Source organism: Nymphaea colorata, chromosome 6 (assembly GCF_008831285.2).
Source record: "Nymphaea colorata isolate Beijing-Zhang1983 chromosome 6, ASM883128v2, whole genome shotgun sequence".
NCBI classification, from domain to species: domain Eukaryota; kingdom Viridiplantae; phylum Streptophyta; class Magnoliopsida; order Nymphaeales; family Nymphaeaceae; genus Nymphaea; species Nymphaea colorata.
This window is the reverse complement of record NC_045143.1, coordinates 10,504,624-10,532,005: the sequence shown is the minus strand read 5'-3', so window position 1 is coordinate 10,532,005 and position 27,382 is coordinate 10,504,624. Positions and strand designations below refer to the sequence as shown.

General features: G+C 36.6%; 3 protein-coding genes across 6 annotated transcripts; all 3 read left to right on the top strand.

The window, feature by feature from the left end:
* The first annotated feature begins 11,482 nt into the window (after positions 1 to 11,482).
* LOC116255504 (protein CHUP1, chloroplastic-like) lies at positions 11,483 to 14,860 on the top strand. Its single transcript, XM_031631353.2, has 5 exons — positions 11,483 to 11,803; positions 12,299 to 12,528; positions 12,598 to 12,695; positions 13,315 to 13,908; positions 14,163 to 14,860. The coding sequence occupies exons 2-5, from the start codon at positions 12,459 to 12,461 to the stop codon at positions 14,727 to 14,729; spliced, it is 1,329 nt and encodes a 442-aa protein (XP_031487213.1). The 5' UTR covers positions 11,483 to 11,803; positions 12,299 to 12,458; the 3' UTR covers positions 14,730 to 14,860.
* Positions 14,861 to 17,120: 2,260 nt separating this feature from the next.
* LOC116256866 (peptidyl-prolyl cis-trans isomerase FKBP16-4, chloroplastic-like) lies at positions 17,121 to 23,027 on the top strand. Of its 4 annotated transcripts, none has more exons than XR_004173240.2 (11): positions 17,121 to 17,452; positions 18,366 to 18,421; positions 18,517 to 18,572; positions 18,675 to 18,732; positions 20,228 to 20,302; positions 20,506 to 20,595; positions 21,544 to 21,621; positions 22,050 to 22,090; positions 22,245 to 22,280; positions 22,511 to 22,598; positions 22,841 to 23,027. XR_004173240.2 is itself a non-coding variant. In XM_031633394.2 (9 exons), exons 1-9 carry the CDS (start codon positions 17,227 to 17,229, stop codon positions 22,270 to 22,272), a joined length of 708 nt encoding a protein of 235 aa, XP_031489254.1. In that variant the 5' UTR covers positions 17,122 to 17,226; the 3' UTR covers positions 22,273 to 22,443. The 4 variants fall into 4 exon arrangements, 1 of the variants encoding a protein (XP_031489254.1); XR_004173241.2 differs by having other exon boundaries at positions 22,691 to 23,027; XR_004173242.2 differs by having other exon boundaries at positions 22,450 to 22,598.
* Positions 23,028 to 24,245: 1,218 nt separating this feature from the next.
* On the top strand, positions 24,246 to 26,362 carry LOC116256865 (protein CHUP1, chloroplastic-like). Its single transcript, XM_031633393.2, has 3 exons — positions 24,246 to 24,504; positions 24,796 to 25,259; positions 25,823 to 26,362. The coding sequence occupies exons 1-3, from the start codon at positions 24,285 to 24,287 to the stop codon at positions 26,237 to 26,239; spliced, it is 1,101 nt and encodes a 366-aa protein (XP_031489253.1). The 5' UTR covers positions 24,246 to 24,284; the 3' UTR covers positions 26,240 to 26,362.
* Positions 26,363 to 27,382: the final 1,020 nt, after the last annotated feature.

The window sequence follows — 27,382 nt, the reverse complement described above, 5'->3', positions numbered from 1 at the left end:
TTTTATAATTTCTTTATGATTTTGCTTTTTTTTTTTTTGTGTGGTAAGAAATAAATACAATAGAAATATGAAATTGTAGAGAAATCAGCTGAAAAAATAATATGATTTTACAACTTATTTTAACGAAGTCATCTGTTATATGAATAGTAAGGTAGTTTTTTAAATTCTATTTTGATCATTTTCATTAATAAACTGTGTTTTTTGAATTATTCTATAAAGTTAGGCAGTTATTTGTATTTTTTAAACATTTGATAGTTATTTGTACGCATGTTGAAAATTAATCCGTCATTTATAGATTTAACAAGCATGGGTTATGTAAACTCTGCAGCCATTGCTATCAAAATGTGTAGGAATTGGCCTAATTTAATTGCTCAACGCACTACCTTCTTTTATTCACCCTTTCTCTCCATCACAGTAGATTATATGTTATGACCACTAACATGGGACTATGTGTTATGAATTAAAAATGACCAAAATATCTAAAGACATAGTGAAGGGCGCTACAAGGGGCCATAGCCCGACCTTCAAAATTTCAAAGAACAAAAATTTATATGTAATTTTACAATAAAATTTTGAATTTTGAAACTATAGTTTTGTCTATTAACAAAAAATTCCTAGCTCTGCCCTTGAAAATGGCCTTACCCACTATAAGGGCAAAAAGTGGAATTTAAGAACTTTTACCCTATGAAATTATTAAAACACCCCTATAATAAAACGTGAGAACATGCCTTCCCATGTTAACACATAATATGGAGGGCATGCTCCTGTGGGTGGTGGCTAAAGAGCTCCATTCGAGTCTGATTTTCTTGGTAGGTGACTAACGGGTAGGGATGTAAAACAGGCGAGCCGAGCTTGACCGGCCAGTTTGCATTCGACTCGGACTCACATATAATTTGGCTCGTGCTCGAGTTGAAGTCGCTTAACCGAGTCTAAGCTCGAACTCGGCTTGTTTAAGCTCGTGTTCCTTAATATATATTTTATGCTTAAAAATTTCACATTTTTGTTTAAGCCATTTTAAGTTTTTGAAATTACAAAAATAAGTTTAGTGTTAAACGAGTCTAATCGAGTCAAGTTCATCTAACTCAAACCCAACTCTTTTACAAACTCGAGTTATCATTTTAAGTTTTTGAAATTACAAAAATAAGTCCAGTGTTAAACGAGTCTAATCGAGTCAAGTTCATCTAACTCAAACCCAACTCTTTTACAAACTCGAGTTATCAGTTAAGCTTGAACTCAATGAGTTGAGCTCGATTTGGAGACGTGCTCGAGTTGGCTCGACTCGTTGAACATTCCTACTAACAAGAAAATCTGGGTTCGAGAGATTTTCATCCATTTTATAGGAGGCCATTTTTATCGGATTTCACTTTTGACGTTATATGAAGAGCATCTGGTTTATCATTTTAGTTATTTTCTGTTTCCCCATATACAGTCTCATAACATATTCACCATTTTTATTTTTTATTTTTTATGGACTCGACGGCCTCTCTGTTCTAGTGGAATGTCTAACCTTTCAACGATAGAGGATCAAGCTTCATGCCTGAATGAGCTCCAAGATCCTTTAAATTCTTGTCAAGTAACTATCTCGCGTGCTTCAGAAATCCTTAAAAGGTGAGCACTACTTTTTGGAATGCTAGCAACCGAGGGACTGTTGAAGAAAAAAGGAAAAGTTATTTTTGAAATCCTTGGGCATTGAAGACGAGCTCAATGATTCGGATCCAACCCAATGGGGAAGCCAACTGCCAACGATTCGGATCTCATCCAGCAATCGGTCTCGGATTTGGATCGGGTCAGAGTATGAAACCCATATTTTGGTTCTTCTCCAGCCCAGACTTAAAGCAATTGCTTTTAACATTTCTTTTCTTAAGAGCTGCGAATCTTAGTAAGAAACTCGGGCTGATGGACCATAAGCTAGGCCTGCAAATGGATCTGTTTCCAGGTCGGATCCATATTCAGCACAATCCAATCTATTGATCAACTCTGAGCACTTTCAGTTCCCATCAAATACATCGGTCGGATCCACTTGAGGCCTTGAGTAATGGGTTGGATTTAATTTTGGATCCAGATATATATCTTCTAGCTCGGTGTCCACGGTCAGTTGCAAAGTGAGATACCAAATCAGGATCCAAATTCAATTGTTATTTGGTTGGGCCTTGTTGTACCCGATCCTGCTAGGCAAATGTGGATCTGAAGACATCCTAACCCGAATCCAACCATCGACATCACCATTTGAGTCCAAATGAGATGACCCTCTTGAAGAAGGAAAATTCTGCAATATTGAGCATGAATTGATCAACCACATAGCGATATTTGATATTATTTTTATTGTTTTGAGATGGTTAAGCCTCACCCAGTAGTGAACAAACTGAACCACTTGCACATGAATTCAGAGATAAGGTGAAACGTCACTGGTTGCTGTCTTCTGCATCTGCTTAAATGTATTTTTTTTGTGTGTGGAAGGTGAACAGCAGCTCCTGTCTGTTTCATTAGCTGAGAGAATACTATTCAGATAAGATCAGGAGACTTAGTCGCAGTCTTACAATGCAAAAGTTTAAGTAGGATGTCAGCAGATTGGAAAAGAATTGCATATAGAGACAAAGAAAAGTTAAACCTGATTATGTATTTGAGCCGATTTCACAATCCGAATTTCGAATCAAATCTGACCAATTTTCAAAATATAAGGGCATTGGATATAAGATATTTGTCTTTGATTGGAATCCAATTGGATATTCGTGTATATCTGAATCTGAATCCTATCAGATGTCATTTCTTAAATCCGAATTTTGTGAAGTATCATTTCTTATATCCAAGTCCAAACTGATTTCTTAATTGGATGCTATTTTTTTTTCATATTCCCTTTTTTTTGTTTGAATGGTTCAATCGAATATCATAACCATATCAGATCTACTGGCATCCCTAATTCCAAGTTGTGAATTCACATATGAAGAAAACATTCAATTTCACAACAGTAGATTTGCAATTCACATTGCTATCACTACAAAAAACCCAAACATTGCCCATGGCCAGAAAATGTTGGTAAAAATAAAACGCGCATCAGTAATGGTTTTATTGAGTTTCCTTCTTTTGTTGATATAGAGAATATCAATAAAAATCGTCACCGACACACTAGACAGAAGCATGGTGTAGGGTATCATTGGCACGGCCTAGGCGTAGGTAAACATTGACTATTACTGACGTCTTTTTGTGTCGGTAATAATCAATTACTTCCCACATGTTAGTGGCCATGGGTAAAAACTCTGCTAATAATGAAACTGGTTATTAGTAAAATGTTTTACTGATAAATAATTGGACATCGGCAAAACATTATCCGATGTCTGACCTAACGTCGTTATTACTCTTTGTTGATGCATAGCGAGTAGGCAAAAGTTTTTCAAATTTTTTTCTCGGTTGACTATGTCCTATTTTTTTCAAAAATCAGAAATACATATACTACATACTTACTTACATTTTCCATGTATCTAATGAAGTAAACAAAACAATTATATATTCATGAACCAAACCTATATGTATAACAAATGTTTGAACTTATATTACAATACAAGTGTTCACGATATTTAAAAGTTACAAAACCGCTTTTAACAAAATGATAATATAAACAGAAAGTGTTACCACGGTAAACTTTATCACTAAAGTGAAAATCATAAAAAGTTTGATGGTGTCAACATGTCTATAATGAATATTAACAAAACATATTAGTTTTATTAAAAATGAAGTTTAACAAATATAACTCATTAGTCATTACAACAAATGAACTGTTAAGAAACCTAGGTTTGTATCACCAAGCTGTTGTGCCATAAACTTAGTAACTTGAGCCTGGAATTGAAGAGACTCAGACTCAAGTGAAGAAACTTTATTATTCAGTAATGCATTTTCTTCATGCAAAATATGTATTTTTAGAGGAGGAACCGAACTGAGAATGGCTAACACCAAACCCCATCATGTGTCACTCTTGTCCCATCACCGTCGAGTAGATGTCATTACTTTTAGGTGTATCTTGCCTCCGTTGGGACATGGTTTAGAGTTTCTCTTTTAGTTGATCTGACAACATGTTTCTCTTTTAATTGATCTGACAACATATATCATGATATATATATATTATAGACTGATGAGATAGAAGAATGTTTAAATGAGTCATATAATTATAACATCAGTTTCAGGTTTGGAGTAGTTTGAGTTCTTGCTGGTTTGGTTTTAATAACAATAAACAACTCAGCATATGATGGCTGCTCAGAACTTTCCTCAAACTATATATTGCAATTATGACAATATGTCAGTTAGTTAATATGTGCAGTCATACACTACATGAAAGAAGAAAATATACATCCTTCGTCATCAAACGTGCAAAACTATGTATGCAAGTATTTTTGTTTTGCACGCCCTATGCATTTTTCACTGATTTCCCACAATAAGCTATAATATGACAATGATAAAAATTAGGGTAAAATTAGAGGTTTTGAGATTGTATAGATATTTTATGTAATTAATATATCAAATGGAACGTACTAAGGTTAACAAACATTCTTTCAAAATTTCATGGCCTAATACAACCAAAAAACAACAAGATCTCCTCAAAAAAATTCAAATATATACTCTACAAGTATGTTTTAACTTCAAATCATATCAAATTAGAAAAAAAGAGATGAGATCGGGGAACCAATCTTTTCAATTTTCAAGCAGTCAAAAAACACCATGAAGAAGAGCTCACCAAAAAATCACGGTGGAAAGAAAGAAAGAGGGAAGAGAAAAGAAAAAAAGAAAAAAGAAGGAGAAGAAAAGTTCAGGCGGAGGAAATAAGTCGGTAAAACATTTACCAGCTTGTAGAAAGCATTGGTAAATGCACTACTTAAAAACAAGGGTAATGTCAATGCGGTAAACATTACCGACATCCCGGCTGCGTCGACGAAAACAAACATTATTGACATTCGCAATGAACACGTTGATCAAAGTCTAGTTTCAGCGACACACTGTATTTGTGTCTGGAATGAGTTTCACGTGCAATATTCAGCGACACAGACTGATTCACGTGTTAATGATAATCAGATTTTACTGACGCACATAACTGGACGTTGCTAATGACCAATCTTGAAAAGTTTCATCAACGAGAGAACCGTAATGCGTCGCTAAAGGTAAATAAGTTTATTTACTTTCACTGATGTCCTATGGTGAACATCGGTAAAATTGAACTTCAACAACACAGTAGCTCCACGTGTTAGTGATGAGGAATTTTAACGGACGTCCGGCTGCGGACGTCGATAAAAAGTTGTAATTACAGATATGTTTCTGCGGACATCGATAAAAAGTTGTAATTACAGATATGTCTCTGCGGACATCGATAAAAGTCGATGTTCACCGACGTTATTAACCAAGATGCTTAGACTTTGAAATCCATGAATTTAAGACTAGAGCCTCCTCCCTTGATGTTACTAAATTAGAATGGTCATAAGTTTATCATCAGCTATTTGAACCCTAAAGCAGTGTAATTAAATTAGAAAAACTAATGTCGGCTAAGAGGCTAATTCAGGGCAAAAACGATTCTGCCAAATTGTCATAAAAATAATATTATTACTGTTATATATACATATATTTTAAAATAAAATAATTTAAAGACATGAAAATGTTAAAATATTTAAAATAATAATAAAATGAAATAGGACGTCATGTTTATGGCATTCCATAAAATGAAAAGGTCTAACATGGCCTTGAGTGGAGCAGGCAGGCACTCAAGGACTCTGGCACTCTAAAGGTTGCATGTAATTTATGTGGCCACCTTCTACAGATCCGTTGTTTGAATCGTTTCACTCTCCAAAAAACAAGCACATTCCATGACTAAATTTTCTCTATAGCTGGAGAAAGATGTATTATGAGTAAGGGTAGATCTAGGGTCAAGCTGGGGCAGAGGTAGAATTTTTTCACAAATTAAAGTTTCTAAATTTTGATAGGGAGTAAAATATCATTTTTCAAAATTTTTATATAAAACAAGTTAAATTTTCTAAAATTTACACGTAATTTTTTTATTTTTTTTTAAGGAAAGGCCAAGGCCCCTGCGGGACTCACTTGGCTCCACCCCTGGGGTCAGGTACCTAACCAGTATCTAGTACGTGACCCAACTTGGACCTTAAATTTGGGTGTCGGCTAATCATACAAGTTAGCTGTGTGAGTTGGTCCATAGCTTATTAATTTTTTTTTATTATTTTAAATATATATTTGTTATATATATCTATATATATATATATATATATATATATATATTATTATCTGTGCGTCGGGTCAGGCCCGCATTGGAGTATGGGTTTTCAGCCCGGTCCGAGGGTCAGCTCAAACCATGGACAGCAAAAACGCCAGAAAATGTTTTGTTTGGAAAAAATTTAAAAGTAGGCGTGAATCATAATCCTTTCGTCTCTCACGGCAAAATGACTAGAACAGGGCAATGCATTCTAAAACAAAATCTTGCGTCTAATAATCAATCAACCGCTTGAGTAAATATCAACTTTGCAATACGAAGCAACACCAACCGCAACAAATATCTTGATCTTTTTTTATAGGAAAATTGAAATGATATGGCAATACACGATCCAAGCGCTGAATTTTCGTTTTTCTTTAATCTGAAGTTTCGAGGCCAACCCTTTCGCGAACTAGGAGAATAAATCTCTTACAGGGCACTGTATATTTGACTTTAGCATTGAATATTATAAGAATAAGGATGGTGGAGATATGTGCATAACTTGGCTTTCAATATATGCTCTTCGGAACACATTTAAGCCGCTCGTTTCTTTACATGCTCGATCCTCAACTTATGGGTGCTCGTTAAGAAGGGTAGTTTGATAACAGGGAGACTTACCAGACAAGTTTCTCATTCTGGATTCTTATTAACTGCATCTACTCGTGAAACGACGTGCCAACAGTTAGGTACAAATCTTGAAAATAGTTGGATGCATGTGACTCTATACTTGTAGTGTGGTAGCAGAAACACTTTGTGAGTATCCATGAATCTACCTAAATCTTTGAGGCAGGTGCATAAAGCAATAATTCATTCTGTTTCAGAAACCTATCACAATCTTTGATTTGTTTCAAATGAACAGAATTTTAGAATTATTACTTTTTAGAAAATGGAACTTGTGCAATTAAACAAAGAACTTTGATTCCAAAATTATACACTCATTTCTGAATCAAAATTATGGAATTATGATCCTATTTTAGGGGGGTAGGATTATGATTACGGGATTTTGAAAATTTTTGATCTATTTTTTTGGGCTAAAGACATGAAGGGTTTAATTCATGAAGTGTATAATTTTTAGTTCGCTTTTCATCAAACAAGTTATTTTCAATACTGGAACCAAAATTCCCAACTTTCAAACACAAAGGGAAACTGAAATCGAAATTTTTATTTCAAGTCTAGTATGAAATGAAATTCTAATTCTGGAATTTTGATTCCTGAACTGAGATTCCAAGCTATCAAACGACATGTATTAATGATGTGGGGTAATTTCCTGATGCACTTGCCTAATATTCTAGTCTTGTAAAAGGTCATATTGGTTTTTTGATTTGTTTCTTGTTATTTTTTTATTCAATGATAATTGGGAAGAAGTCCTCCTAGCAGTGTAGTGGTAAAAATGACCCTTAAAAGGGCATTTGATAGCTGTGTTAGTATTTCATGAACCTACCTCACTCACTGTTGAAAACGGTATGTATGTACTCATCTACTTGAAGCACTAGTTTGAGCATATCTTAAATGAGTTTATCCACCAAGTGGTCTGGTTCTTGGAATGCTCCTCTAAGATGCTCTGAGAAACATATCAACGGCCGAATCGACGCGGCTATAGATTTGGTGAATGAACAAAATATATTATGTAGGTACTGCACTTATGTCACAACATAATCCAATCCTTACCATACTACAAGGATTATCTTATGATTTAGGGTTTTGAAATTATAATCTCGATCTACTTGAAGATCTTAATTTGGATGCCCATAGCGGAAGAAGCTGACCCCTTCCCCACTCCCTTTGTCCTTGGGGTTTATGACTGTTTGAGAACATGGATGAGGAAAATGATATTCCTTAATTAGAGTGTCTTGCATCTACTGTTTATATTCCAGAAAAATAACATCCATAGGAATCGAGCTGGTGACAAAATTTTTACCGACTCATCAGTCCGTCCAGCTACACTGCACCCTACCATACCCTTGTCAGCTCTCTGATTAAAAGCTGGGCACTGGGTCGGGCAGCCGGCGGGTACCAAGTACCAGGCCCGGAAAAAGGGGCACCAGGCTGGCCCGATTCCTTATTGAGCTGGCTCGGTTGGGCTCGATAAGTTTGGGTGGGTCCAATAATGTTTTTTTAAAATATATATATAAATATAATATTTTATTACAATGAATTATATTTATATACTATTTCATATTAAAAAATGTTTTTTTAATTTAATCAAGCCGGGCTGGTCCGATGCCCTGGCTTATGACCCTGACCAAGTCGGGAAAGCTCTTGCTCTGCCTATTTGTTAAAGAGGCGTAAACAAGTCTTCTTATTCATATTGCGTAGAGCATGCAGGGAAGTGTTGTCCATGAATATCAATGTAACTTTGCACGTACATTACAGGAAAGAATAAACTAAGTCATTACACCACTATGAAAAGAACAATAAGAAAGAAGGGACGCCCAGTTTTCATATTAGTCTCTACTTTATGGGCCATTAACATCGTCTTAAAAGTGCTGCTGGCAAGATTGGATTTGACAGCGAATATATATGGTCACAATGTCAAGCTTTTCACTACTAAAGGAAAGAGGCAAACATTCCCGTGCTTAACTGTACTGCTTCTTGAATTATGGCACATCATAATAGGTGGTCAAAAGAATTTTTTTGAAACTAGAGATGTTTTCGTTATTTTCACTAATAAGTGTCCCTTTTGCGAGAGAGTCATCGACTCAATTGCCCGTTACGACCGGACGGTAATTTAATACCGAAAAGTTAGGGATGAAATAAAAAAATCCCATCACAATTTACAAGGCAGTATTTACTGTTATAATATCTTACGGCTTAAGTTGACAAACGTTTATGCACAAAAACGTACATGACACTCCAATCCTTTCTTCACTTCTCCGTAATTAAACTCATTATTTTTCTTTCTCAATGAAAATCCAAGCTGAGTCAACCGAGTAATTTCTTGGGCAACTTTTTTTTTAAAAAAAAAATATAATATTGCTGACTAAATGCCCTTTTTCTTTCTTAATGAAAATATGCTGGGACGAGTTACATGGGCTTCCACTCCATGTTTAAGCCGATGCAGTCTTAGATCTTGAGGGGGTGTTTGACTATTTCGGATTTGAAATTCATAGATCTGATGTAGATCGAGCAACAACATGTTGCTGATATGGTAAAAGATCCATGATAAAATTTATGGTTAATCATACTAAAGATCATAGGTTAAACCTAAGATCCATACTTAAGATCTTTATTTTACTTGTTTTCATTAAGAAAAAGTTCTATTTAAGATCGAAAGCAAGAGACTACGACCTTAAATTCACAGTTATCAAATCATTAGGATCTCAAATCCGAAACTATCAAATACCTACCTCTGAGGGAAGCGGGAAAGAACCTTGACTCCTTGAGTATTTTAAATTGAAGCTAAAGGATTACAACGAAAGCATTAATGAATAATATAATATATATATATATATATATAACTGGTATGAAGAACAAGTTGGCAGGTATCTTCAAATACCCAAGATTTGATGCCCTTTTATGATTTATAGTATTTTTAATGCATTTCTTGATTTAAAATTTCCATAAACGGCTGCCTTATACAAATCCCGTAGAAAAGTGATTTGAACAGTTGGAGCAGAGATCGGACCCACCTCTGCATGCGTGCCAACAAGCGGTCCTGTACACTGATCAGCAGATTGGACCTAAGATCTTTGAGTTGAAGAAACTAAAGGATTTATATCGCGGTTACGTCATTTGGGCCTGATTTGGTAGGCATCTGCCCATCTTCAACTCGCCGATGAAGAAAAAAATACCGTAACTTTAATTGGTTGGTCCCGGAAATTTAACGTTGGTTTAAGATAGAGATGTCAATGGTTTGGATATAATCTGAGATTTGATTCAAACTTGAATTTAAGCAATTGGTTTTAATAAGAAAATTCACATTCACATCTACAGGAGAGTCTTTCCTGCTCAGTCTCATGGAAAGTCTGATTTCAGGGAAACCTGTTTCAGAACATATGTAAAAATTTCACGTATGATTTTTATTTTTTCATATTTGAAACAAAAGCACGAATTTCGAGTCAAACTAAGAAAATGCATACAAACCCAATCAACCCGTGTAAACTCCAAGTTAGAATACATGCTTAAACAAAACTTTATGTTCTTTGGCAGCATGTTTTTTTATGAATTCGTTCTAAATTTTGAGGTAGATACATGAAACAGTGACATATTATTATTGTTGCCGAGCACCCATTAGTGACTTATTTCTGGACAGGCAGCTTTGATTTTCTTAGATGCTACGTATGCAAGTCTATTTTTGTTTTTATTGTTTGATTATTTGTATTTTCTTTTCGTTCTTTGATTAATAAAGATAGGAACCCTAACTTCCGGCAGGATGCTTTCAGGATTATTTCTGGACAGACATTTTGAGAAAGGGAAACATAACATATATATATATATATATATATATATATATATATATATATATATAGAGAGAGAGAGAGAGAGAGAGAGAGAGAGAGAGAGAGAGAGGAAAATTGAATGGTAACTCAATTTTTTTATAATCGCTTAACCATTTAATCAGGACTGTCCGATCCAATATCATAAACCATTGAGAGAAAAACAGAAAGAAAAACAAAGATAAACATTGGGCATTTTCATCTTATTAGCTTACACTTTTTTTTCAATGTTTTTCTATCAGCAATCCATTTTGTTTAGATGGATGACTCTAGTTAGATCACAACCATAGTAATCTTTCACATAATATAATATATATATGAATGTTTTTCCCATTTAGTATGTTTTTTCATTATAAATCAACAGACAAGGGTAATTTAAGTAAATTCATATCGCATTTAAGTGAATTCTTTTAATGGCATTTAAATGAATTCATTTGGAATCTATTCATTGGAAATCCGATGAAATCGGGCTGGGGCGGATGGAATTCATTTGGCTGAATAACAGTAAGCAAGAGATTATAAGAGCAAACTTTTTGAAACAATACTTGTAAATAGAGCAAACAAGAGATTACCTAAATGTTAGGCGGCTACATCTAAATAGGCAATCAAGTAGGCAGCTTTTCTTCATTATTTTTTGGTCTTGACGGAAGAAGCAATTAGTGATATACGTGAAGATTTTTAGTTCGTGGACCAAGTTAAGGAATGCGATTCCAACATCTTAACCGACATTTATTTCAAAAATTAATCTAATAACTTGATACTCCCCAAAGATTACAAATTGACTAACAACGCCAAAATTATATGTTGACTTGTATATACACGAGAGAAGAAGAAAAAACAGGCAGAATCAATCTCTCGATACAATGGACGCCCATTGATACAAAATCGAAACAACAGGGGAAGCCTTCTCATATATTTCATTGGTGCTTTCATGGAGGAGGACCTGGAGAAACCAGAAGGAAACAGGAGCAGGCATCATAACTCCTTCCATTTCCTCTTGGCGTATCCCCATAAACGCCCTGCGGTCAGTAACCCACAGATTACAGAGACTTGGGATTGAATTCAATTGGAAGTTTTCCTGTAAAGTGGTAGATTTGCGTCGTAGTGTACAGTTACAGAGAGTTCACAGGTAAGGCTCTTTTCATCTTAATTTTTCATCTGAAAATCACTCTAACCATAGTTACAGATAAACGTGATCTCTCCCAAATATCATGATCTTATTGCGATATTTGAAAAATGAAAACCCAAAACTGTTGGAAGGACTGTATCTTAAATCTGAGAAGTATTGATTAGACTGAAAAGGACTATTAGCATGGTGAGTTTTTGTTTTCTGTTTTTCAATGTCTGGGTTTCTATTGGTGATAGATATTTTGTGTTTTTCGTATGTATCTATATATCGGCACAAAGACTTGGCCTCAGGACATTAAGATTATGTTAACATAATGAAAAATTCTGCATGGTCGACGATTTTTCTTTTTACAGGCATCTCGTTTCTGGATTTTGTAATAATATATGTAACCAATATCTTTTAGACAAAGAAGAGATGTAAAATATGTTCTGGTTTTCCCTTTTCTCACCACATGTCGAGTTCTGAATGCGATCATCACATCTTCTCTCCACGCAGAAACTGGCGGACACTTTGCATGTGAACCAGAAGGGTGAAGAAGAAAGCTGCAAGAAGGTAAAAGATGAAAACAGATGGTGCATGGTAGCCTGGTCAGGAAGACAGAGGAAGACGACTTCTGATCTCGAATTGATCGCTTGGAGATACAATTGCTAGCATCATGTTTTACAGAAAATCCAAGTCCAAGAACAAGAGCAGATGGCCTGACCTATCTTCTCATGGAAAAAATGGTACTGTTGCTTTTGAAACTCCACTGCTTTTGTTATTATATAACTGCTCATAATTTGTGCTTTCTGCAGGCATAGCCTGCATTAGCAACGATGGAGATAATCGAGTTTACAGCATTCACAAGCATCTTGACCTTTCGCTTGTTACTGGTTGTATTAGAACGAGTGAAGTAAGTTATAATTCTTGGTTTTTAATACGTTTCTCCTAGGATTGTTGCAGAAAGGAACCTATTTTTACTATGAACTGAGATACTTGAATTCTTACATGCCTGTTTCATGCTAAAAGGAGATGAAAAATCGGAAATTCTTTGTCTTGGCCGATTTCATGTCCACCCACATATGTTTGAAACTTCCTCTATTTACGGCCGATGATGGTGACGGTTAGGCATTTGAATGGATCAAGTCATCAAACATTTGATTCAATTGGAATTCCAGTTATGATTGAATTTCTAGATATGACTGAATAGGTGAATTTCATTGATTTATATATCAACCTCTCTCCTTTAACTTCGACAGTACAACTTTTGTCAGAACAACTCGCAGTGGAAATAAATCATCCAAAGAGAGACCCATGGCTTTAAATTTACTTGAAACTCTCCCCATCTGTGAGCCGGGACTGAAAAATCATCTTCAATCTAAGCCTGTTATATTGACCAAACATCCATCTTCGTATGACAATAAATCACTTTGTACAGTACATCGCTTTCTCGCTTTTCAAGTGATTTTCTGAATTTGGTAGCATCGACAAGCTGGCGCAGATAGTTATAAAACTTGGCCCGCAATTTGCAGGACGAGCTGACTAATTCGAGGGAGGTGATCAAAGAACCAATCTGCTCGCATGAAGGCCAGAGCCATGACTCTAATATCCTCGAGCAAGAACTTGAGGATCTCAAGAGCCAGATCACCTCTCTGCAAGAGAACAAGCAGGAATTGGAAACTCAGATGCTCCTTTACAAAGAGCAAGAATCAATGGTAGGGAACCTTCAAAGGCTGGTAGAGGAAAAGGATGCAGAGATTGAAAGCTTGACCAGGAAAGTTGAATGTCTTGACAGTGAAAATAAGCTGCTCAAATTGCTTGTAGCTGAACATGCAGCCCTCAAGGCTGAAATGGAATCAGAAAGAATGAAAGTGAAGGCAGCACAGAGGAAGATTGAGAAGAGTTGGAGAAAAAAGAAGGAAGCAATGGTCAAGCTTCGTCAGCAGCTTGCTGTCCAGAAAGCAAGAGAAACGGAGATTATGAGGAGAGAGTCTGAGATGAAAAAGATGATAGAAGGCTTACATGGTGAAATTGATGAGTTAAAAAGTGGCAACTCGGAACTGATGCATGACAAGATTGAACTAATGAACCAAATGGACTGTGTCATGGAAAGCTTGACAGCTGAGGTTTGTTGCACTAATCCCTATATCATTACTGTCAGCATCAGTTTCTGAACTTAGTTTTTTTATCAGGAAAATCAGAAACTTGCATAGAAGAACGATGCAAATGGGTTTGAATTGTTCTATTTAGAAATGAAAAATGAAAGAATTCAGATAAAATTTGGAACAAGCAAAATGCAGAAACCAAATGATGACTCGTAGAGTCCTACCAACTGCTAAAGCATGCCTTCTAACCAATCCATCTTATTCGTGTATTGCAGAAAGAAGCAACGAAGATGGCAATTGAGGAAGCAAGCAGAATGAGAATTGCTAATGCAGAGCTGTCCAAGCAGATGGAAATTTATCGAAACGATAGGCGCGCCGACATAGAGGAGCTTATCTATTTGCGATGGATCAATGCTTGTCTAAAGCATGAACTGAAAAAGAAGCACAGGCCTAAAGAGAAGAATAGCACAGAACATGAGAATGGAGAGAAAGCAGATCCTGAACGTGGAGTGGATGAGAAGAAGTGTTCAGGCTACGATTCTGACTGCTCATCAACAACGGCCACAGATATGATTGATTCCTCTGGAGACACAGATTCAAAGAGGACTAAAACGTCAAAGCCGAAGTTGATACATAAGATCAAGAAATGGGTGAACAGCAACGACAGAAGGAAGAAGGTACACGATGAAGACAGGTGCAGCGCTCCAGCAGATGAGGCTCTGAAAGTCAGGAGTTCACGTTCTTATGAAAATGTTTCATCATGTGGGAAACTTGACTATGCTACAGATGTCATGGTACTCCCAAGGTCCAGAAAGTTTCTTGTTAGCACTGCAATGAGCTGAGTAGCTTTTACATGTTAATTCCATGTCACTTTAGTTAGACTTTCTTGTGAGTGAGATTACTAGAAGACGTTAATATTGTCCTGAAAAGAAGGTTCTTGTTAATGCATTTCACCAAGAAATCCCCATCTTTATATTCGGTTTAGTGTGCGTGATAAATGTGTTTGATCATGATATGTGTTTTTCTTTTTCAGTTTTTATTTAAAAGAAACTACCTGGGCTGAGAGTCTTTGTCGCCCGCCCGAGGCATAAAACCTCCACCTTCCTGGTCCTAACATGAACTTCCACAAGGGGCTGATGCCATTCAGATATAAATTAGGCACTGACTGCATACCAGCCACTGACTGCTAATAAACACATTGATCTGTTATGCCAATGTGTTTACTCATCTCTAGAATATTGCATTTCTCAAATATTGAACATACATATGGCACCTTGCATGGCAATGCTCTATATCAATCAGGGGCAGAGCTACATATAAGCCCAGGGCCACCTGCCACCCCCTCCCCTCAACAATGTACAAAAGTGAATGTGAAAACACATATTTTTATTTATATTTATGTATGAGCTCTCAGTCATCAGATACTAATTCACATATTTCTTCCCACCGGCACTTAAATTTCTAGCTATTCATTCTCCTTTATCGCATACGAAACAACTAAGTTTTTTTTTTGTATTTGTTTCATTGTCCATTTTTTTTCAAAAAAAAAAAAGATTTAAGACCCATTTATGTGATAGAGAGCCGAAACTCTTATCCAACTTCTTATCCCCAAAAACTTCAGGTATCACTCAATGCCCTTCAACTTGTATATTGTATATCCGTAACCTCACATTCAAAATAAAAAGTAACTGCTTACTAACTTCACTCCAAACCGTTGTGTCAGCCCTTCTGAAGCTAATCGTTACTGGCCTTGTGTAACCGTTTCGTGAACCGAGATGATGGAAAAATTACCTTCGTCTTTAGCTACTGCCCTAGAGTCAACGGCTAGTTACTGAAAGTGCGGAAAAAGACTGTTAAAATAACCGCCTCACGCGATCGGCCTGAAGAAAGGACCGTTAGTTCGTGGCATTCGTGCAGAGCGAGCGAACAATTTGGAGCAAAAAAAAACTAGATAATTTCTTATATCTCAAAATATTACGCCACCTTAATGTTCAATTCGGAATTTAAGTTGTTTAAATTATCGTGATTGAAGGTGTCAAATCAGGTTTCTCTTTCTATAAACAAAAACATCGAGGGAAGGCTTTCTAGTTAAGAGGTACTAGTTATAAAATCTTAATTTTTAAGAAGCACAAATGAAAAATTTATCTTAAAGTACTAATATGAAAATAATCATTTTTTTGTGGCTTTGTGTAGGCAATTGCCCACACAATACCAACACCTGCTTCTACCTTTGACCCGGGCGCTCCTTCCAAAAAGAAAAGATCTTCTATACAAGTTCTGCATGGCAGAATGGACAAATCTCACACTAACTTGAACTGAAATTTGAAATGTGCTCTCCTTTTCTTTTTGCATCAATAAATCCCTTTATGGGTTGTGTGCAACAACAGTATTTTTCTCTTTCATGTTTCATGAAAACTTGCTCTACAAATTGGAGTGAAACTTTAAAAAATGATAAATTTAAAGTTATATGAAACTGCCCCAACTTTCAGGGGGCAGATACTTCCCGTTATTATAGTAGTTTGACGATGGGAATAGTAACATATTATTTCATCATCTGCTCCAAGCTTGCATATATTTCTTTCTATTCAGATTTCTTTGTTTTCATATAGGCAATTGTCAATTTATTATTCTTTGAAACATATAGTATTTAATATATTTGGCGACTTTTCTGGGAAAATTACTTATGTTGGCGTGACTCGATCTTTTTTGGCGGTATAGCCGTTGCTTTTGCTCATGTTCGTAACTTAATTAAGTATTTTAATTAAGTATTTCATTATTAAATGTGCATGATGTCATAGAAAAATAGAAAAATATATCTTGTCAGAAGCTTATTCCAAATGCTATCATAAAAATATTTCTATGATGTTATCATGCAACGTGTATTTTTAAATGCATAATTTGTCGGAGGGAACATATTGCTAAATTTAAATAAAGTTAAAACTCACAGGTCTTTTCTCTGTAATTTGTTGCATAAGATGTATGTATATAGTCAAATCTATTTGCTTGTCACTTTTTTCTTTGCATTGTATTTATTCAAAAGATTTCAAAACGCATCTTGATAGTTATTAATAATTTATTAACAATAATGGTTACGTTTCCACGGACGCACACGAAGCAATGGTAATTTAGGTTCTTACATCAGAGATTCAGAAGCCAAGAAGAGGACAAAGTCCATTTTCTGCGCCTTACATAAAATTCAGCCACAAAATGGGGCCAAAAACTAGAGGCTGACAGAAATTGGAGTTTTTAATATTTGCACTTATCCCTGTTTCTCCAAGGCCGTGGTTTCTCTGCCAGTTCCAACTTCCACGGAGTACTCAAACTAAGGAGTAACTGTTCATGGCCATTGCCAACATGGATGCTTCCCTTCTTCACAATCTCAAATGTTCATTGATCCCTACCACCGCCTTCGCCCCAACAGACCAGATCCCACCAATATCCCTCCCCTTGCGTCCCAGCCGCAGAAGACCGAGCACGAGAGTTTCCTGCGCCTCATCCCCCTTGCTTACTACTGCTGCAGTTGACACTGACAGGAGAAGGTTTATCTACTTCATTCTCTCTTCAGGTTTGTTGGGGTCTCTTTTTTAACTTTTGCCTTCTTATTTATTTAATTCTTCACAAACGTTTTAGTTTTTGGTCCTGTAGATTTACAAGCTTTTGATTTTCAGTGATCTCATGCACCGAATTAGTTCGATATTTCTTGCTATTCCATTTAAAGGAAAAAATAGAAAGAGCAAGTGGTTACTGTTGAAACCTTTCATACCAATCTAAACAATCTGGATTTCCACCAAGAAACTATAAGTCGCTGACGTTTGTACTAATTGTTTGAGGAATTCCTTTGTTTCTTGCTACTGTTAATGAGCTTATATTTCTTACTACCTTTTGTTTCTAACGCCTCCTAAAATTTAGAAGTGCATCAGTCAAATATGGAAACCGTTAGTTACTGGGAAAAGCTTTCATCAGTTCTAGATATCAGATGTTGCAAAAAGAAATGACATGCTGCTAAAGGTTGTTGCAAGAAGTTAAGTATGGAATTATATCTAGAAAGTATTTAGAGGTTAATTCATGTCAACATAGGTTGGAATAAAACCAAATGAAGCACAAAATAAGTATTTCAGCAGTTGAGATGCGTCTTGGACCGTAGTAACAGGTCAGTTCGTATTAATTAACTTATTCTAATCTCTATTCTTCTGAGATATACAAAAAACTGAACGTATGTTGGGAATCTTTCTTCTATGAGCAATTCATTGTTTCATGAATCAAATTATGGAAGTATAGATCACTTGCCATCGGAAGTGTGGCAGAGATTTCAAAATAAACGTGCTCTCTTGACACCCGAGTCAAAGCAATGATGTTCATACAACTCTCACAAGTTTGGGGATGCCATTCTAAGCTGCATTTCAAATTCTTATATTTGTGTCTTTTTACTATTATTTTCCTTGGCACTAACATGGCTTTTTTTTTTGGTGATGCATTAGCTTCTGGACTGCTGCTCAGTGATGGAGCTGGAGCTGTTTCAACAAGCAGAAGGGCGGTAATTACTAATTAGCCTGTGCTTGTCTGTATCCTCTTTCTTCAGTGTTGTGACATGAGATCGAAGTTGATCTCTGCATTTTTCTCCTTTTTCAGCTTAGAGGTGCAAAGATACCTGAAAGTGAATATACAACTCTTCCGAATGGTTTGAAGTCAGTAATTATTCCTGCATTTTGCTTTCACCTAAATTTTCTGTCCCATAGAAATGGTTGTTTATCGTCTCAGAGGTGCTAATTATGGTTTCCTTTTGATAGGTACTACGACCTAAAGGTTGGAGGTGGGCCTCAAGCTGTAAAGGGCTCACGAGTTGCGGTATGAATTTTCTTTATTTGGAATTCTGAATCTCTGAGATTGCAATGCAAAATTTTTGAAGTTGATGTTATCTTATATAGACATTGTATGAATGACAAGAGCTCCACACGGTACTTGTTCTCTTCATTGTGCATTAATTGGCTTTCATGGATGCATCTTCAGGACCAGAAAAGGGCATATCTAAATATTCAAGTTTCTACTCACGGACCTCATGTTGATAATCTACCTTCTTGCTTATCTGAAAGCAGTTAACGGATACATATCAAGATTCATTTCAACTTTTTAGATTTAAAGTACAAATGGAAAATCTATCATCTTGTTCATTTTGAAAGCACTAAATGGATACACATTGAGTTTCATTTAAACTTCGAGCAAATGGAAAGACTTTAGAGTAGAAATGGAGAAGTTGCTGCCTCAATTGGTCAGATGGTTGTAAATTGTCACACATGGTCCCGTACAGAAAGATCATGATACTATCACTAGTCCAGAAAATTTTGATAGCACGTCAAGTTTATAGCTTGGTTGTGTCAAACAGTGGTTGTACTTGAATAATCAAACTTTTTCTCCATGAAAGGAGCAGTTGTTATGGCCTTATGGGCTTGCCAGATGCACCACCAGAATGTTGTGAGCCAGGTCATCCATGATGTACTCCACTTGACTGAATTCCCTAGAAGTTCTTCAAATGCAATAACTGCTAAAAGAAGTTGAGGTTGATCCTCAATTTGCAGTGATGGCCACTTGGTTGTAAACAATGTTAGGTTATTCTGCACTCTCAAAGGCAACGTTCCATGGACTCTTCTTTAACAAGCATAGTGAATAATTTATCTTTTTTTGTTTCCTGCAATAAACATAGTCAAAATGGTGGACTGAAATTTAAACATGTAAATTTCTTTGAGACCTTGTATCTATGTTAAAAAAACTTCCAATGTGTCAAAAGGATGGAATTCGGATATGTTTTCATGTGACCAACCTCAAATTTTTCAGCTATTTATCAACTGTTTCAGATCATGCACCGTGGACTCTTTAAAGAAGACATCACACCTGTATCATCCCACACTGGGTTTTGGAGATCCTTTGGTGTGCCAAATTTAATTTTCAGCCACTGCAAGTATGATCAACTATGTATATGCACATTATACTTGAAACATTATAGTTGACTCTGGCTCGAACTTGATGTTAAATGTTAAATGAGTCATAGGTTCATATATTCATTAGTTCAGTCTCGTAAACAAGCTTTAATGCTTTGAGTTTGGTATATACAATATCTACATCTTGTTTTGATTTCGATATCAAAAGACTATAATCATGTCTTTTGAAGATGCTTTGTACCCATGTCCACACCTGCACATGCAACCTTGTGACATAGGTTTCATAAGCACATTGCTTTATCTTGAAAATAATATTACCTAATTATTTGTAGACTGTTCCTTTTGGCCTATTTCACTACAAAACCATTACTTATTGTATTGTTTTCCATTTTGTGCATTGTCTGTAGGTTCATTATGTTGCTAAGTGGAAGGGAATAACCTTTATGACTAGCAGGCAAGGGCTTGGTGTTGGTGGTGGAACAGTAAGATTGTGTCACAAATGTTCATTCAAACTTTGAGCTATTCTTGGCTATCTTATTCATAATTTCTGTTATAGACCGTGTTTTAGAATGAATAAAACTGCATATACTTGCTGAAGGATACTTTTTATGTATTCACATGGTTGTCATGCCAACTCAATATGCCATTTGCTCCTTGTTTGAGGCAGTTTCATTTGTAAGTGCAGCCTTATGGATTTGATGTGGGTCAGTCGGAGAAAGGAAATGTACTCAAGGGATTAGATTTAGGAGTTGTGGGCATGCGAGCTGGGGGTCAGGTGAGAAAATTTGGACTGATAGCTTTCTGGGTTTGATATTGCACAATATTTGCAAGAAGTGCCAGTTAGTAGACTGCATTTATCGTTGCTGATTCTAGTTTATATGCATTTTCTCTTCATCTCTGTTCGCAACAGGACCAATGAGAGCCTGTCTTCAATAATTCCATCTTCATTTTCTCCTTCAATGTAAACATAATAATAATATAGAACAACCATTTGATTATGGTTGAGCACTTCCTGTACATCATAATTCTAGTATTAGCACAATCACCTTTTCTAGCTTATGCTTCAAACTAAGTTGTTGTTTTAACTTTTAATGATATGGCTCTTGCTACTTGCACAGACTAAAGTCTTATAAATTGATAATATGCAAGCTGGTTCATGTTAGATTCAAGCCTGACTGTGAAGTGATACTATAAGATGAGAATCTCAGCCTCGATTTAGTGATGATCCAATCCATGCTCAATTTTGGTTGGAAAAGTATGAGATGTAAATGGAAGGATAAATGCTGACAAAAAGCAATATGCATTCAACATTTAAATGCACTTGTATTGAATTGATTCAATGTAAATATAGATTCCAATCTCACTTTAGTGCTGCATCCAATAGCAATAGATTGCTTTGGAATGGACATATCGAGTTGTAAACAGATATTAATAGAAAATGACCCATATGACATCTATGCTGATCGGCCATATAGAAAAAATAGAAAGAGGAAGGGTCATATAACACCCCCCCCTCAAAAAAAAAACGTTAAAAAATTAAGACTCTTGAAAAAAAAGCGAAATTATTGTGCATGCTTTTTTACTAACTAATGGGCGATTATATATGAGATATTTTGTAGCACGTTTCTCATGATTGAATTTTTTTGGGATATAATAGAAGCCCCTTTCTTAATGTTTTTTATATGTTTGTGATATTCCTGATCAGCTATTGTTCTAATGCTAGAGATTGCTGATTGTTCCTCCTGAGCTGGCTTATGGAAGCAAAGGTGTCCAAGAGATTCCTCCCAATGCAACGCTTGAGGTACTCGTGAAAATTTGCACATTTCAAAGTGAAACAGTTCTCAAATAATTGCATCGTGCAGCTGAAGTGTTTAAACAAAAATAAGGAACTGTTATGGCCTTTTTTCAAAAAATAGAAAGTTAGCATGTTTCTTTCTCTCCTAAAATCCAGTTTTGAATGTTACAAAGTCCCTAATGTTAGAGCAACGCAAGTCTGAAGAGCATCATTATCTAAACAATCACTGAGATTGGCCTATAAAACAATGCAATTGCTTTTGCTGCTTATGGTAGTAAGAAACAAAAGTCACATAGGTTATCAGAAAAAGCAATATTATTTCAATAGCTTTTTCTCTTGTGTATTTAGTAGCTTAAGCATTTCGTTCATAATTTCTTTGTCCATAAAGCCATTCCTTAATCCATTCCTACATCTACTATTTTTCCTTTTTGCAGTTGGATGTGGAGCTACTCACTGTCAAACAGAGTCCATTTGGGTATGAAAAAAATTTAGCAAGTGCATTTGGCTCATAACTAATATTGGAATCATTGTTTCCTTTTGTTTTAAATTTGTCTAAGCGTGAACCTGCCAATAGTTGTTACCGATTGAGCTCCATGCATCATTATTTTGTTGTCATTGGCCTTTTGCAGGTATGCAGTTAAGATCATCGAAGGCTAAGTCATGAGGTTTGTCTGCTTCACTGATTGACCTTGAGATCTTCAAGTAGATTTTGAGTTGGGAGTTGTTATATTGAATTGAATTAGTGGGCTTTCTTTTCCAAGCACTCCCATAGGCACATACTCACATGTAAACATGCTTGTGAACATGTATGTATATGTGCACATGCAATTGCAGATGCAATACTAGAAGGTTCGGGCAACAAATTCCTAAGCATTTTTAACCAACTTCCTTGCAGCAAGACGACTTGTTTCTTTCTGGATTGATACTTTTGGCAGCCTTAGCTGCATTCAACATTATCCTACATTCTGTGTTGCCACAAAAAGGTTGGTGCAAGTCACTGCATAGTGCATACTAACAATTGTCATGTTTGTCATGATTTGTCACTGAAAGCTTCATATTTTTCTTTTTCTTTTAGCTGAAAAATGGCTTGCTTGCCATACTCTTACGAAATTCATGTTGATCCATCTTAGCATCCTTTATTGGCCTCATTGTGGAAGAAATGACGACCCACTGTATAGACATAAATCCTAACATGGCTGTGCTGTATCATTCTTGTTATGTCTAGGTTATTATTGTTGGAATCATTTGTTTGAAGAATTGGTGACAATCTGTAGCCCTTCTACACCATGCCACCAAAAAGGAGGTGTCCGCTACTTTTTTGGTTTGGACCACTTTGGTTTGTACCTTAGATCATGTCTACGTCAAAAATCTTGTGTTAGTAACTGGTAAATTATTGTATTTAACCTTGGATATTTTGGTTGGAAATGGACACACACACACACACACACACACACACACACACACACATATATATATATATACGTATGTACGTATGTATATTGCTGGACAATTTTTTTACATTGATCTTGAAAATAAAAAAAAATGCCTCTTTATTGTATCATTTCTCTTAATTCAAATAAAGTTGTTTGTTATAAAAGACAATCTTTTAAAATCCCTGTGCTAAACTTATACCTCAAGTTAGCGACGCTGCAGCAAGGTACTCAGTGCTGCGTAGACTGCAACACTGTTTCTGTATTTATGGAAAGAAATGTTTCCAAATTCAGAAATATGGCCCGTCAGAGGCGTTTATCAACTTAGGGGAGCTAGCTTCTATGACCACACGCTTGTGATATTAGATAATATGCCTTAATGCATCTTAATCATTTTCCTTCGTGGTATGCTACAATCTTGTGGTATATAATATATAGAGGATTTTTTTTTTTTACGTAACGGTGTCGAATCCATTCAGTAGCACCGACAATGGTGTCCCGCTCAATAGAATCTGGCGTTGACATCAGTAGGCTGTTAAATATTTATTCGGATCTGCAGTTAAAAAATGGATCTGGTATGGTTTGTGAAGTGCCACAGCAGACCGCACTCAACTGAAGCTCCAATTAAGATCTACTATAGAGTTTGCAAAACATCATAACGGAAGTGGATCCAACTCAAAATTCAATTAAGACCCAAAGAAAAAGCATAGGAAGGAAATTTTGTCGAGCATAGGCCTGGTTAGGTTCGTATTTCTTCAATCAGACCCGACCAAAAAATTCTTCTGTAATATCTAACCAGACTAGGAAGGGGTTTGATTCTCAGACTGGCCAGTGAAATCCAGAACTGGCCTACCCAGTTCTCAGAGAAGGTCCGGCAATTCGATGATTCTGATGTTAGCATCACTTGGGCAGATTAGATGGTTCTTTTCATTGGCAGGGCCGTTTGTTTCACATTCCATGGAAAATCCGTAGTTCTCCAGGGAAACAAACAGGCCCTTGTCGAAGTCTACGAAGTATCTTTGAATATCAGCCAATTCATTGCCTTGGGGTTTCGTTATTCTTTTCTGGAGGAGTAAACGTATGTCCAAAGATGGCATGAGTGGTCATGAAGCATCTCGATTCATGAAGACATTGAGGGAAAGGGATTCTTACCCATGCCAACACGTTCACGATTCGTAATCTCAACCATGAAGGTAATTAACCTTCTTCCCTCTTTTCCCTACGGCATCTGCTAGAAATATGTTCTTCCCTGGGGGCGGATTCCAAATGGAAAAAACAGAACTAATCAATCCTACCGTTCTGAAAGCAACATTCTCTATAGCCTTTTCATTGGTTGGTTGTTTTCTTTACCAAAGATCGAAAAGAAATGTCTTCCCCTCTTCATCATCGTCCTCTTCTTCGTCTTCTCCATCATCACCATTACCATCCTTGTCCCCGTCCTCGTCTGATGGATCAACAGGTAATCATTATGCCCAACACGAAGTTCTGTTTTCCCCTCGATCGCCATGTTTGAGTTCATAAGAACCGTGTTTTCTGTTTTTCTGCTTCTTGTTATGTTTATTTCTCATCATTCTATCAATGCCACCTTCTTTTTATTCTTCTTCTTCTTCTTCTTTGCTTACTGTCCTGTCTTCCCATTATTCTATCAATTATCCATGACATTCTTTAGTTAATTTTTATGTTTTCTCGCCATTCAATGAAGACCTTGTTCTTTATTTTTGCTTATTATTATGATTATGTTCATGTACAGAAGAGAACTATATCACAAGCAGTGAATACAATGAAAGCGACTCGAGTCACGAGAGCGACCCTCAAGAGGCATTGCTTGAGCGTGTCAGTTGTCTGTTCTTGAAGGTTGAGGCCATGGAAGCAGACCATCTTCGCCGGTTGGAATCTCTGGTCGGTAATTGTCCAACTGTTGAGGAGCTCAGCGAAGCCAGAGCCAGGATCATGGTGCTTGAGCACGTAATCAGAAGCCGCTCGAAGAAGAAAGAGCGACTGCCTAGACTTCGCCCGCGGGCTGTCATCCTGCAGTCAAGAGTGGCAGTTAAGTCGCGGAATGAAAGAGAGATGAGGAGGAAGTTCTCTGAGATCAGAGAGTTAAAAGATGAGGTTGCGGAACTCAGACTCACAAATGTAAAGTTGCAGGGCGAGAAGGCTGAATTAGTGAAGAAGCTTAGCACACTAGAGAGCTTAACTTCCTCCATGGCTCAGGTGGGGAATTCTGATGGTCTGAATCTGCTGTGTGTATCAGAATAGCGGTTAAAGTAATATTGAAATATTCTCAAAGATCAAAACTCAACAAAGAACATTAGTATTGCCACAAAATCCAGTACTTTTTCAAATAGCAAAAGAATCGACGACGTTATGTTTTATTGCTCATAAAACTTATCAACTACATGAACCATCTACTGATTATCAGCGACACTTGTTAATCATATGAACATGGTAATTTCACAATCCAGCTGTGCCTGCAACTTGTGCTTGCTGTCTGTACAATTGTCACAGATATCAGCACATTTTGGAACATATTGTTTTCTTTATTGAGAATGCAGTTAGATTAAAAAAACAGGGGAGAAAATTGCGGTTTATAGTTTGGACTGATATTAACTTGACAAACGCACTTGTTTTTCTTATATTGCATTCATGTTTTCTATCAAACCATGAAACAGATATTTCCCTCCCAACTGTGTCAATGCATTAGGCTAGAAATCGAGAAGGTTTTCTATGGGTCATAATGTTCATCTTAACCATCTCTAAATGCTTGTTATGTACAGAGGCACCTGGAAGCAGAGACGGCGATGGAGAAATATGCAAAGAGGCTAAGGATCACAAATGAGAACTTATTAAAGCAAATAGAGCAGCTACAAATGGTTCATTCTCCAGATATTGGCGAAGTGATCTACCTGAGGTGGAGTAATGCATGCTTAAGGTATGAACTAATAAGGAAGCAAGAGGAGGAGAAGAAGAGGATGTGGGAAATTGAAGAGAAGGAAAAGGAGGGAACTGTGGAATACGAAGAGGCTGATGACAAGAGCACTAGTGTAGACATCGGGGACGATTCAAGCACTGTGGAGATGGGCGACATCCCACTTCATGTTGAGCCAAAAAGCCAACCCAACATCACAAAGAGGAAGTTCTGCCACAAGCTCAAGAGGTGGGCCAAGGGCAGTGGTAATAGATTTCACACCTAACCAGTGAATATTGTATATGCAGATGTCCACAAAACTGAAAAATTGTAATTTGCAATTAGTTTAATGTACTGACTCGTGCGAGCTGCATGCACATATATATATATATATATATATATATATATATATATATATATATATATTCTATTCAAATATTTCATGATATTTGTACTTCCTTTTTAAATGAAAATGAGAAATGGCCTTGGATATAGACCGAATTGCCGTATGGATCGCCAAACCGATACAATGACCCCGTACGTATGGACCGAATGATTTATAATCCAAACGATATTGCCCCTATTCACGTTGTGACATGAGAAGGCAACAGAGTGACTCAACACTTACGAACTCAACATTGGTCTTCATGAATTTAAAGGTAGATTGGATGCTAAGCTTAATTACAGCTGTGTACAGTCCATAGAGAGCTACTTTGAGCTATATGAGGTGGCAAAAATGAGGAAGGTGGTGATTGTGGCTAGCCGTCTATTGGGTTTAGTAAATAGTGCAGATATGGTGGACAGAGCCGTAGAAGGCATGAGAGTGGCAGGGATCGTCGATAATTCATGTTTGAGAGAAGATGAAGCGGTTGATGAGCGCCAACTTTGTTCCTCTTGACCATGCAAGCCTACCGTCGGTACAAAATAACATCGAACGCTATTCTCTCGTTTCCTTTATGTTTACTCCCATTTTCTTTCTTTCTGTTTGACATTCAAAGTTTTGTTTCTGTAGAGATGATGAAGCTTCCGATGAAGGTCTTTCGCCGGTGGAGAGAGAAGACGCAGGACACACCCTTCATCTCGTTCTCCTCCCTCAGCGATGCAACAACTTGTTTTCTCTACGCCCATAGCAGGTGGCTACAGAAATTTTTGCAGAAGAACCATGGACAGAGAACCAGCTTCACTCCATCGTGTTCGATTATATAGATTTCACCTACAAAACCTTAACATTTTCGTACAATCTTCAGGGATATATGAAAGCATTCCAGGATGCAACATTCTGTGTTGGCAGCTTGCCTAAGGAGATGTGCCTGTTGACGGCAGATCAATCTAGGCCATCCCTCTCTCCCTTGAAAAGGTGTTTGCTGCTCACAGCTTCATGCTCACCAAGCAACGATAGTGGAGATCGGGCAAATCTAGAAGAATCTGG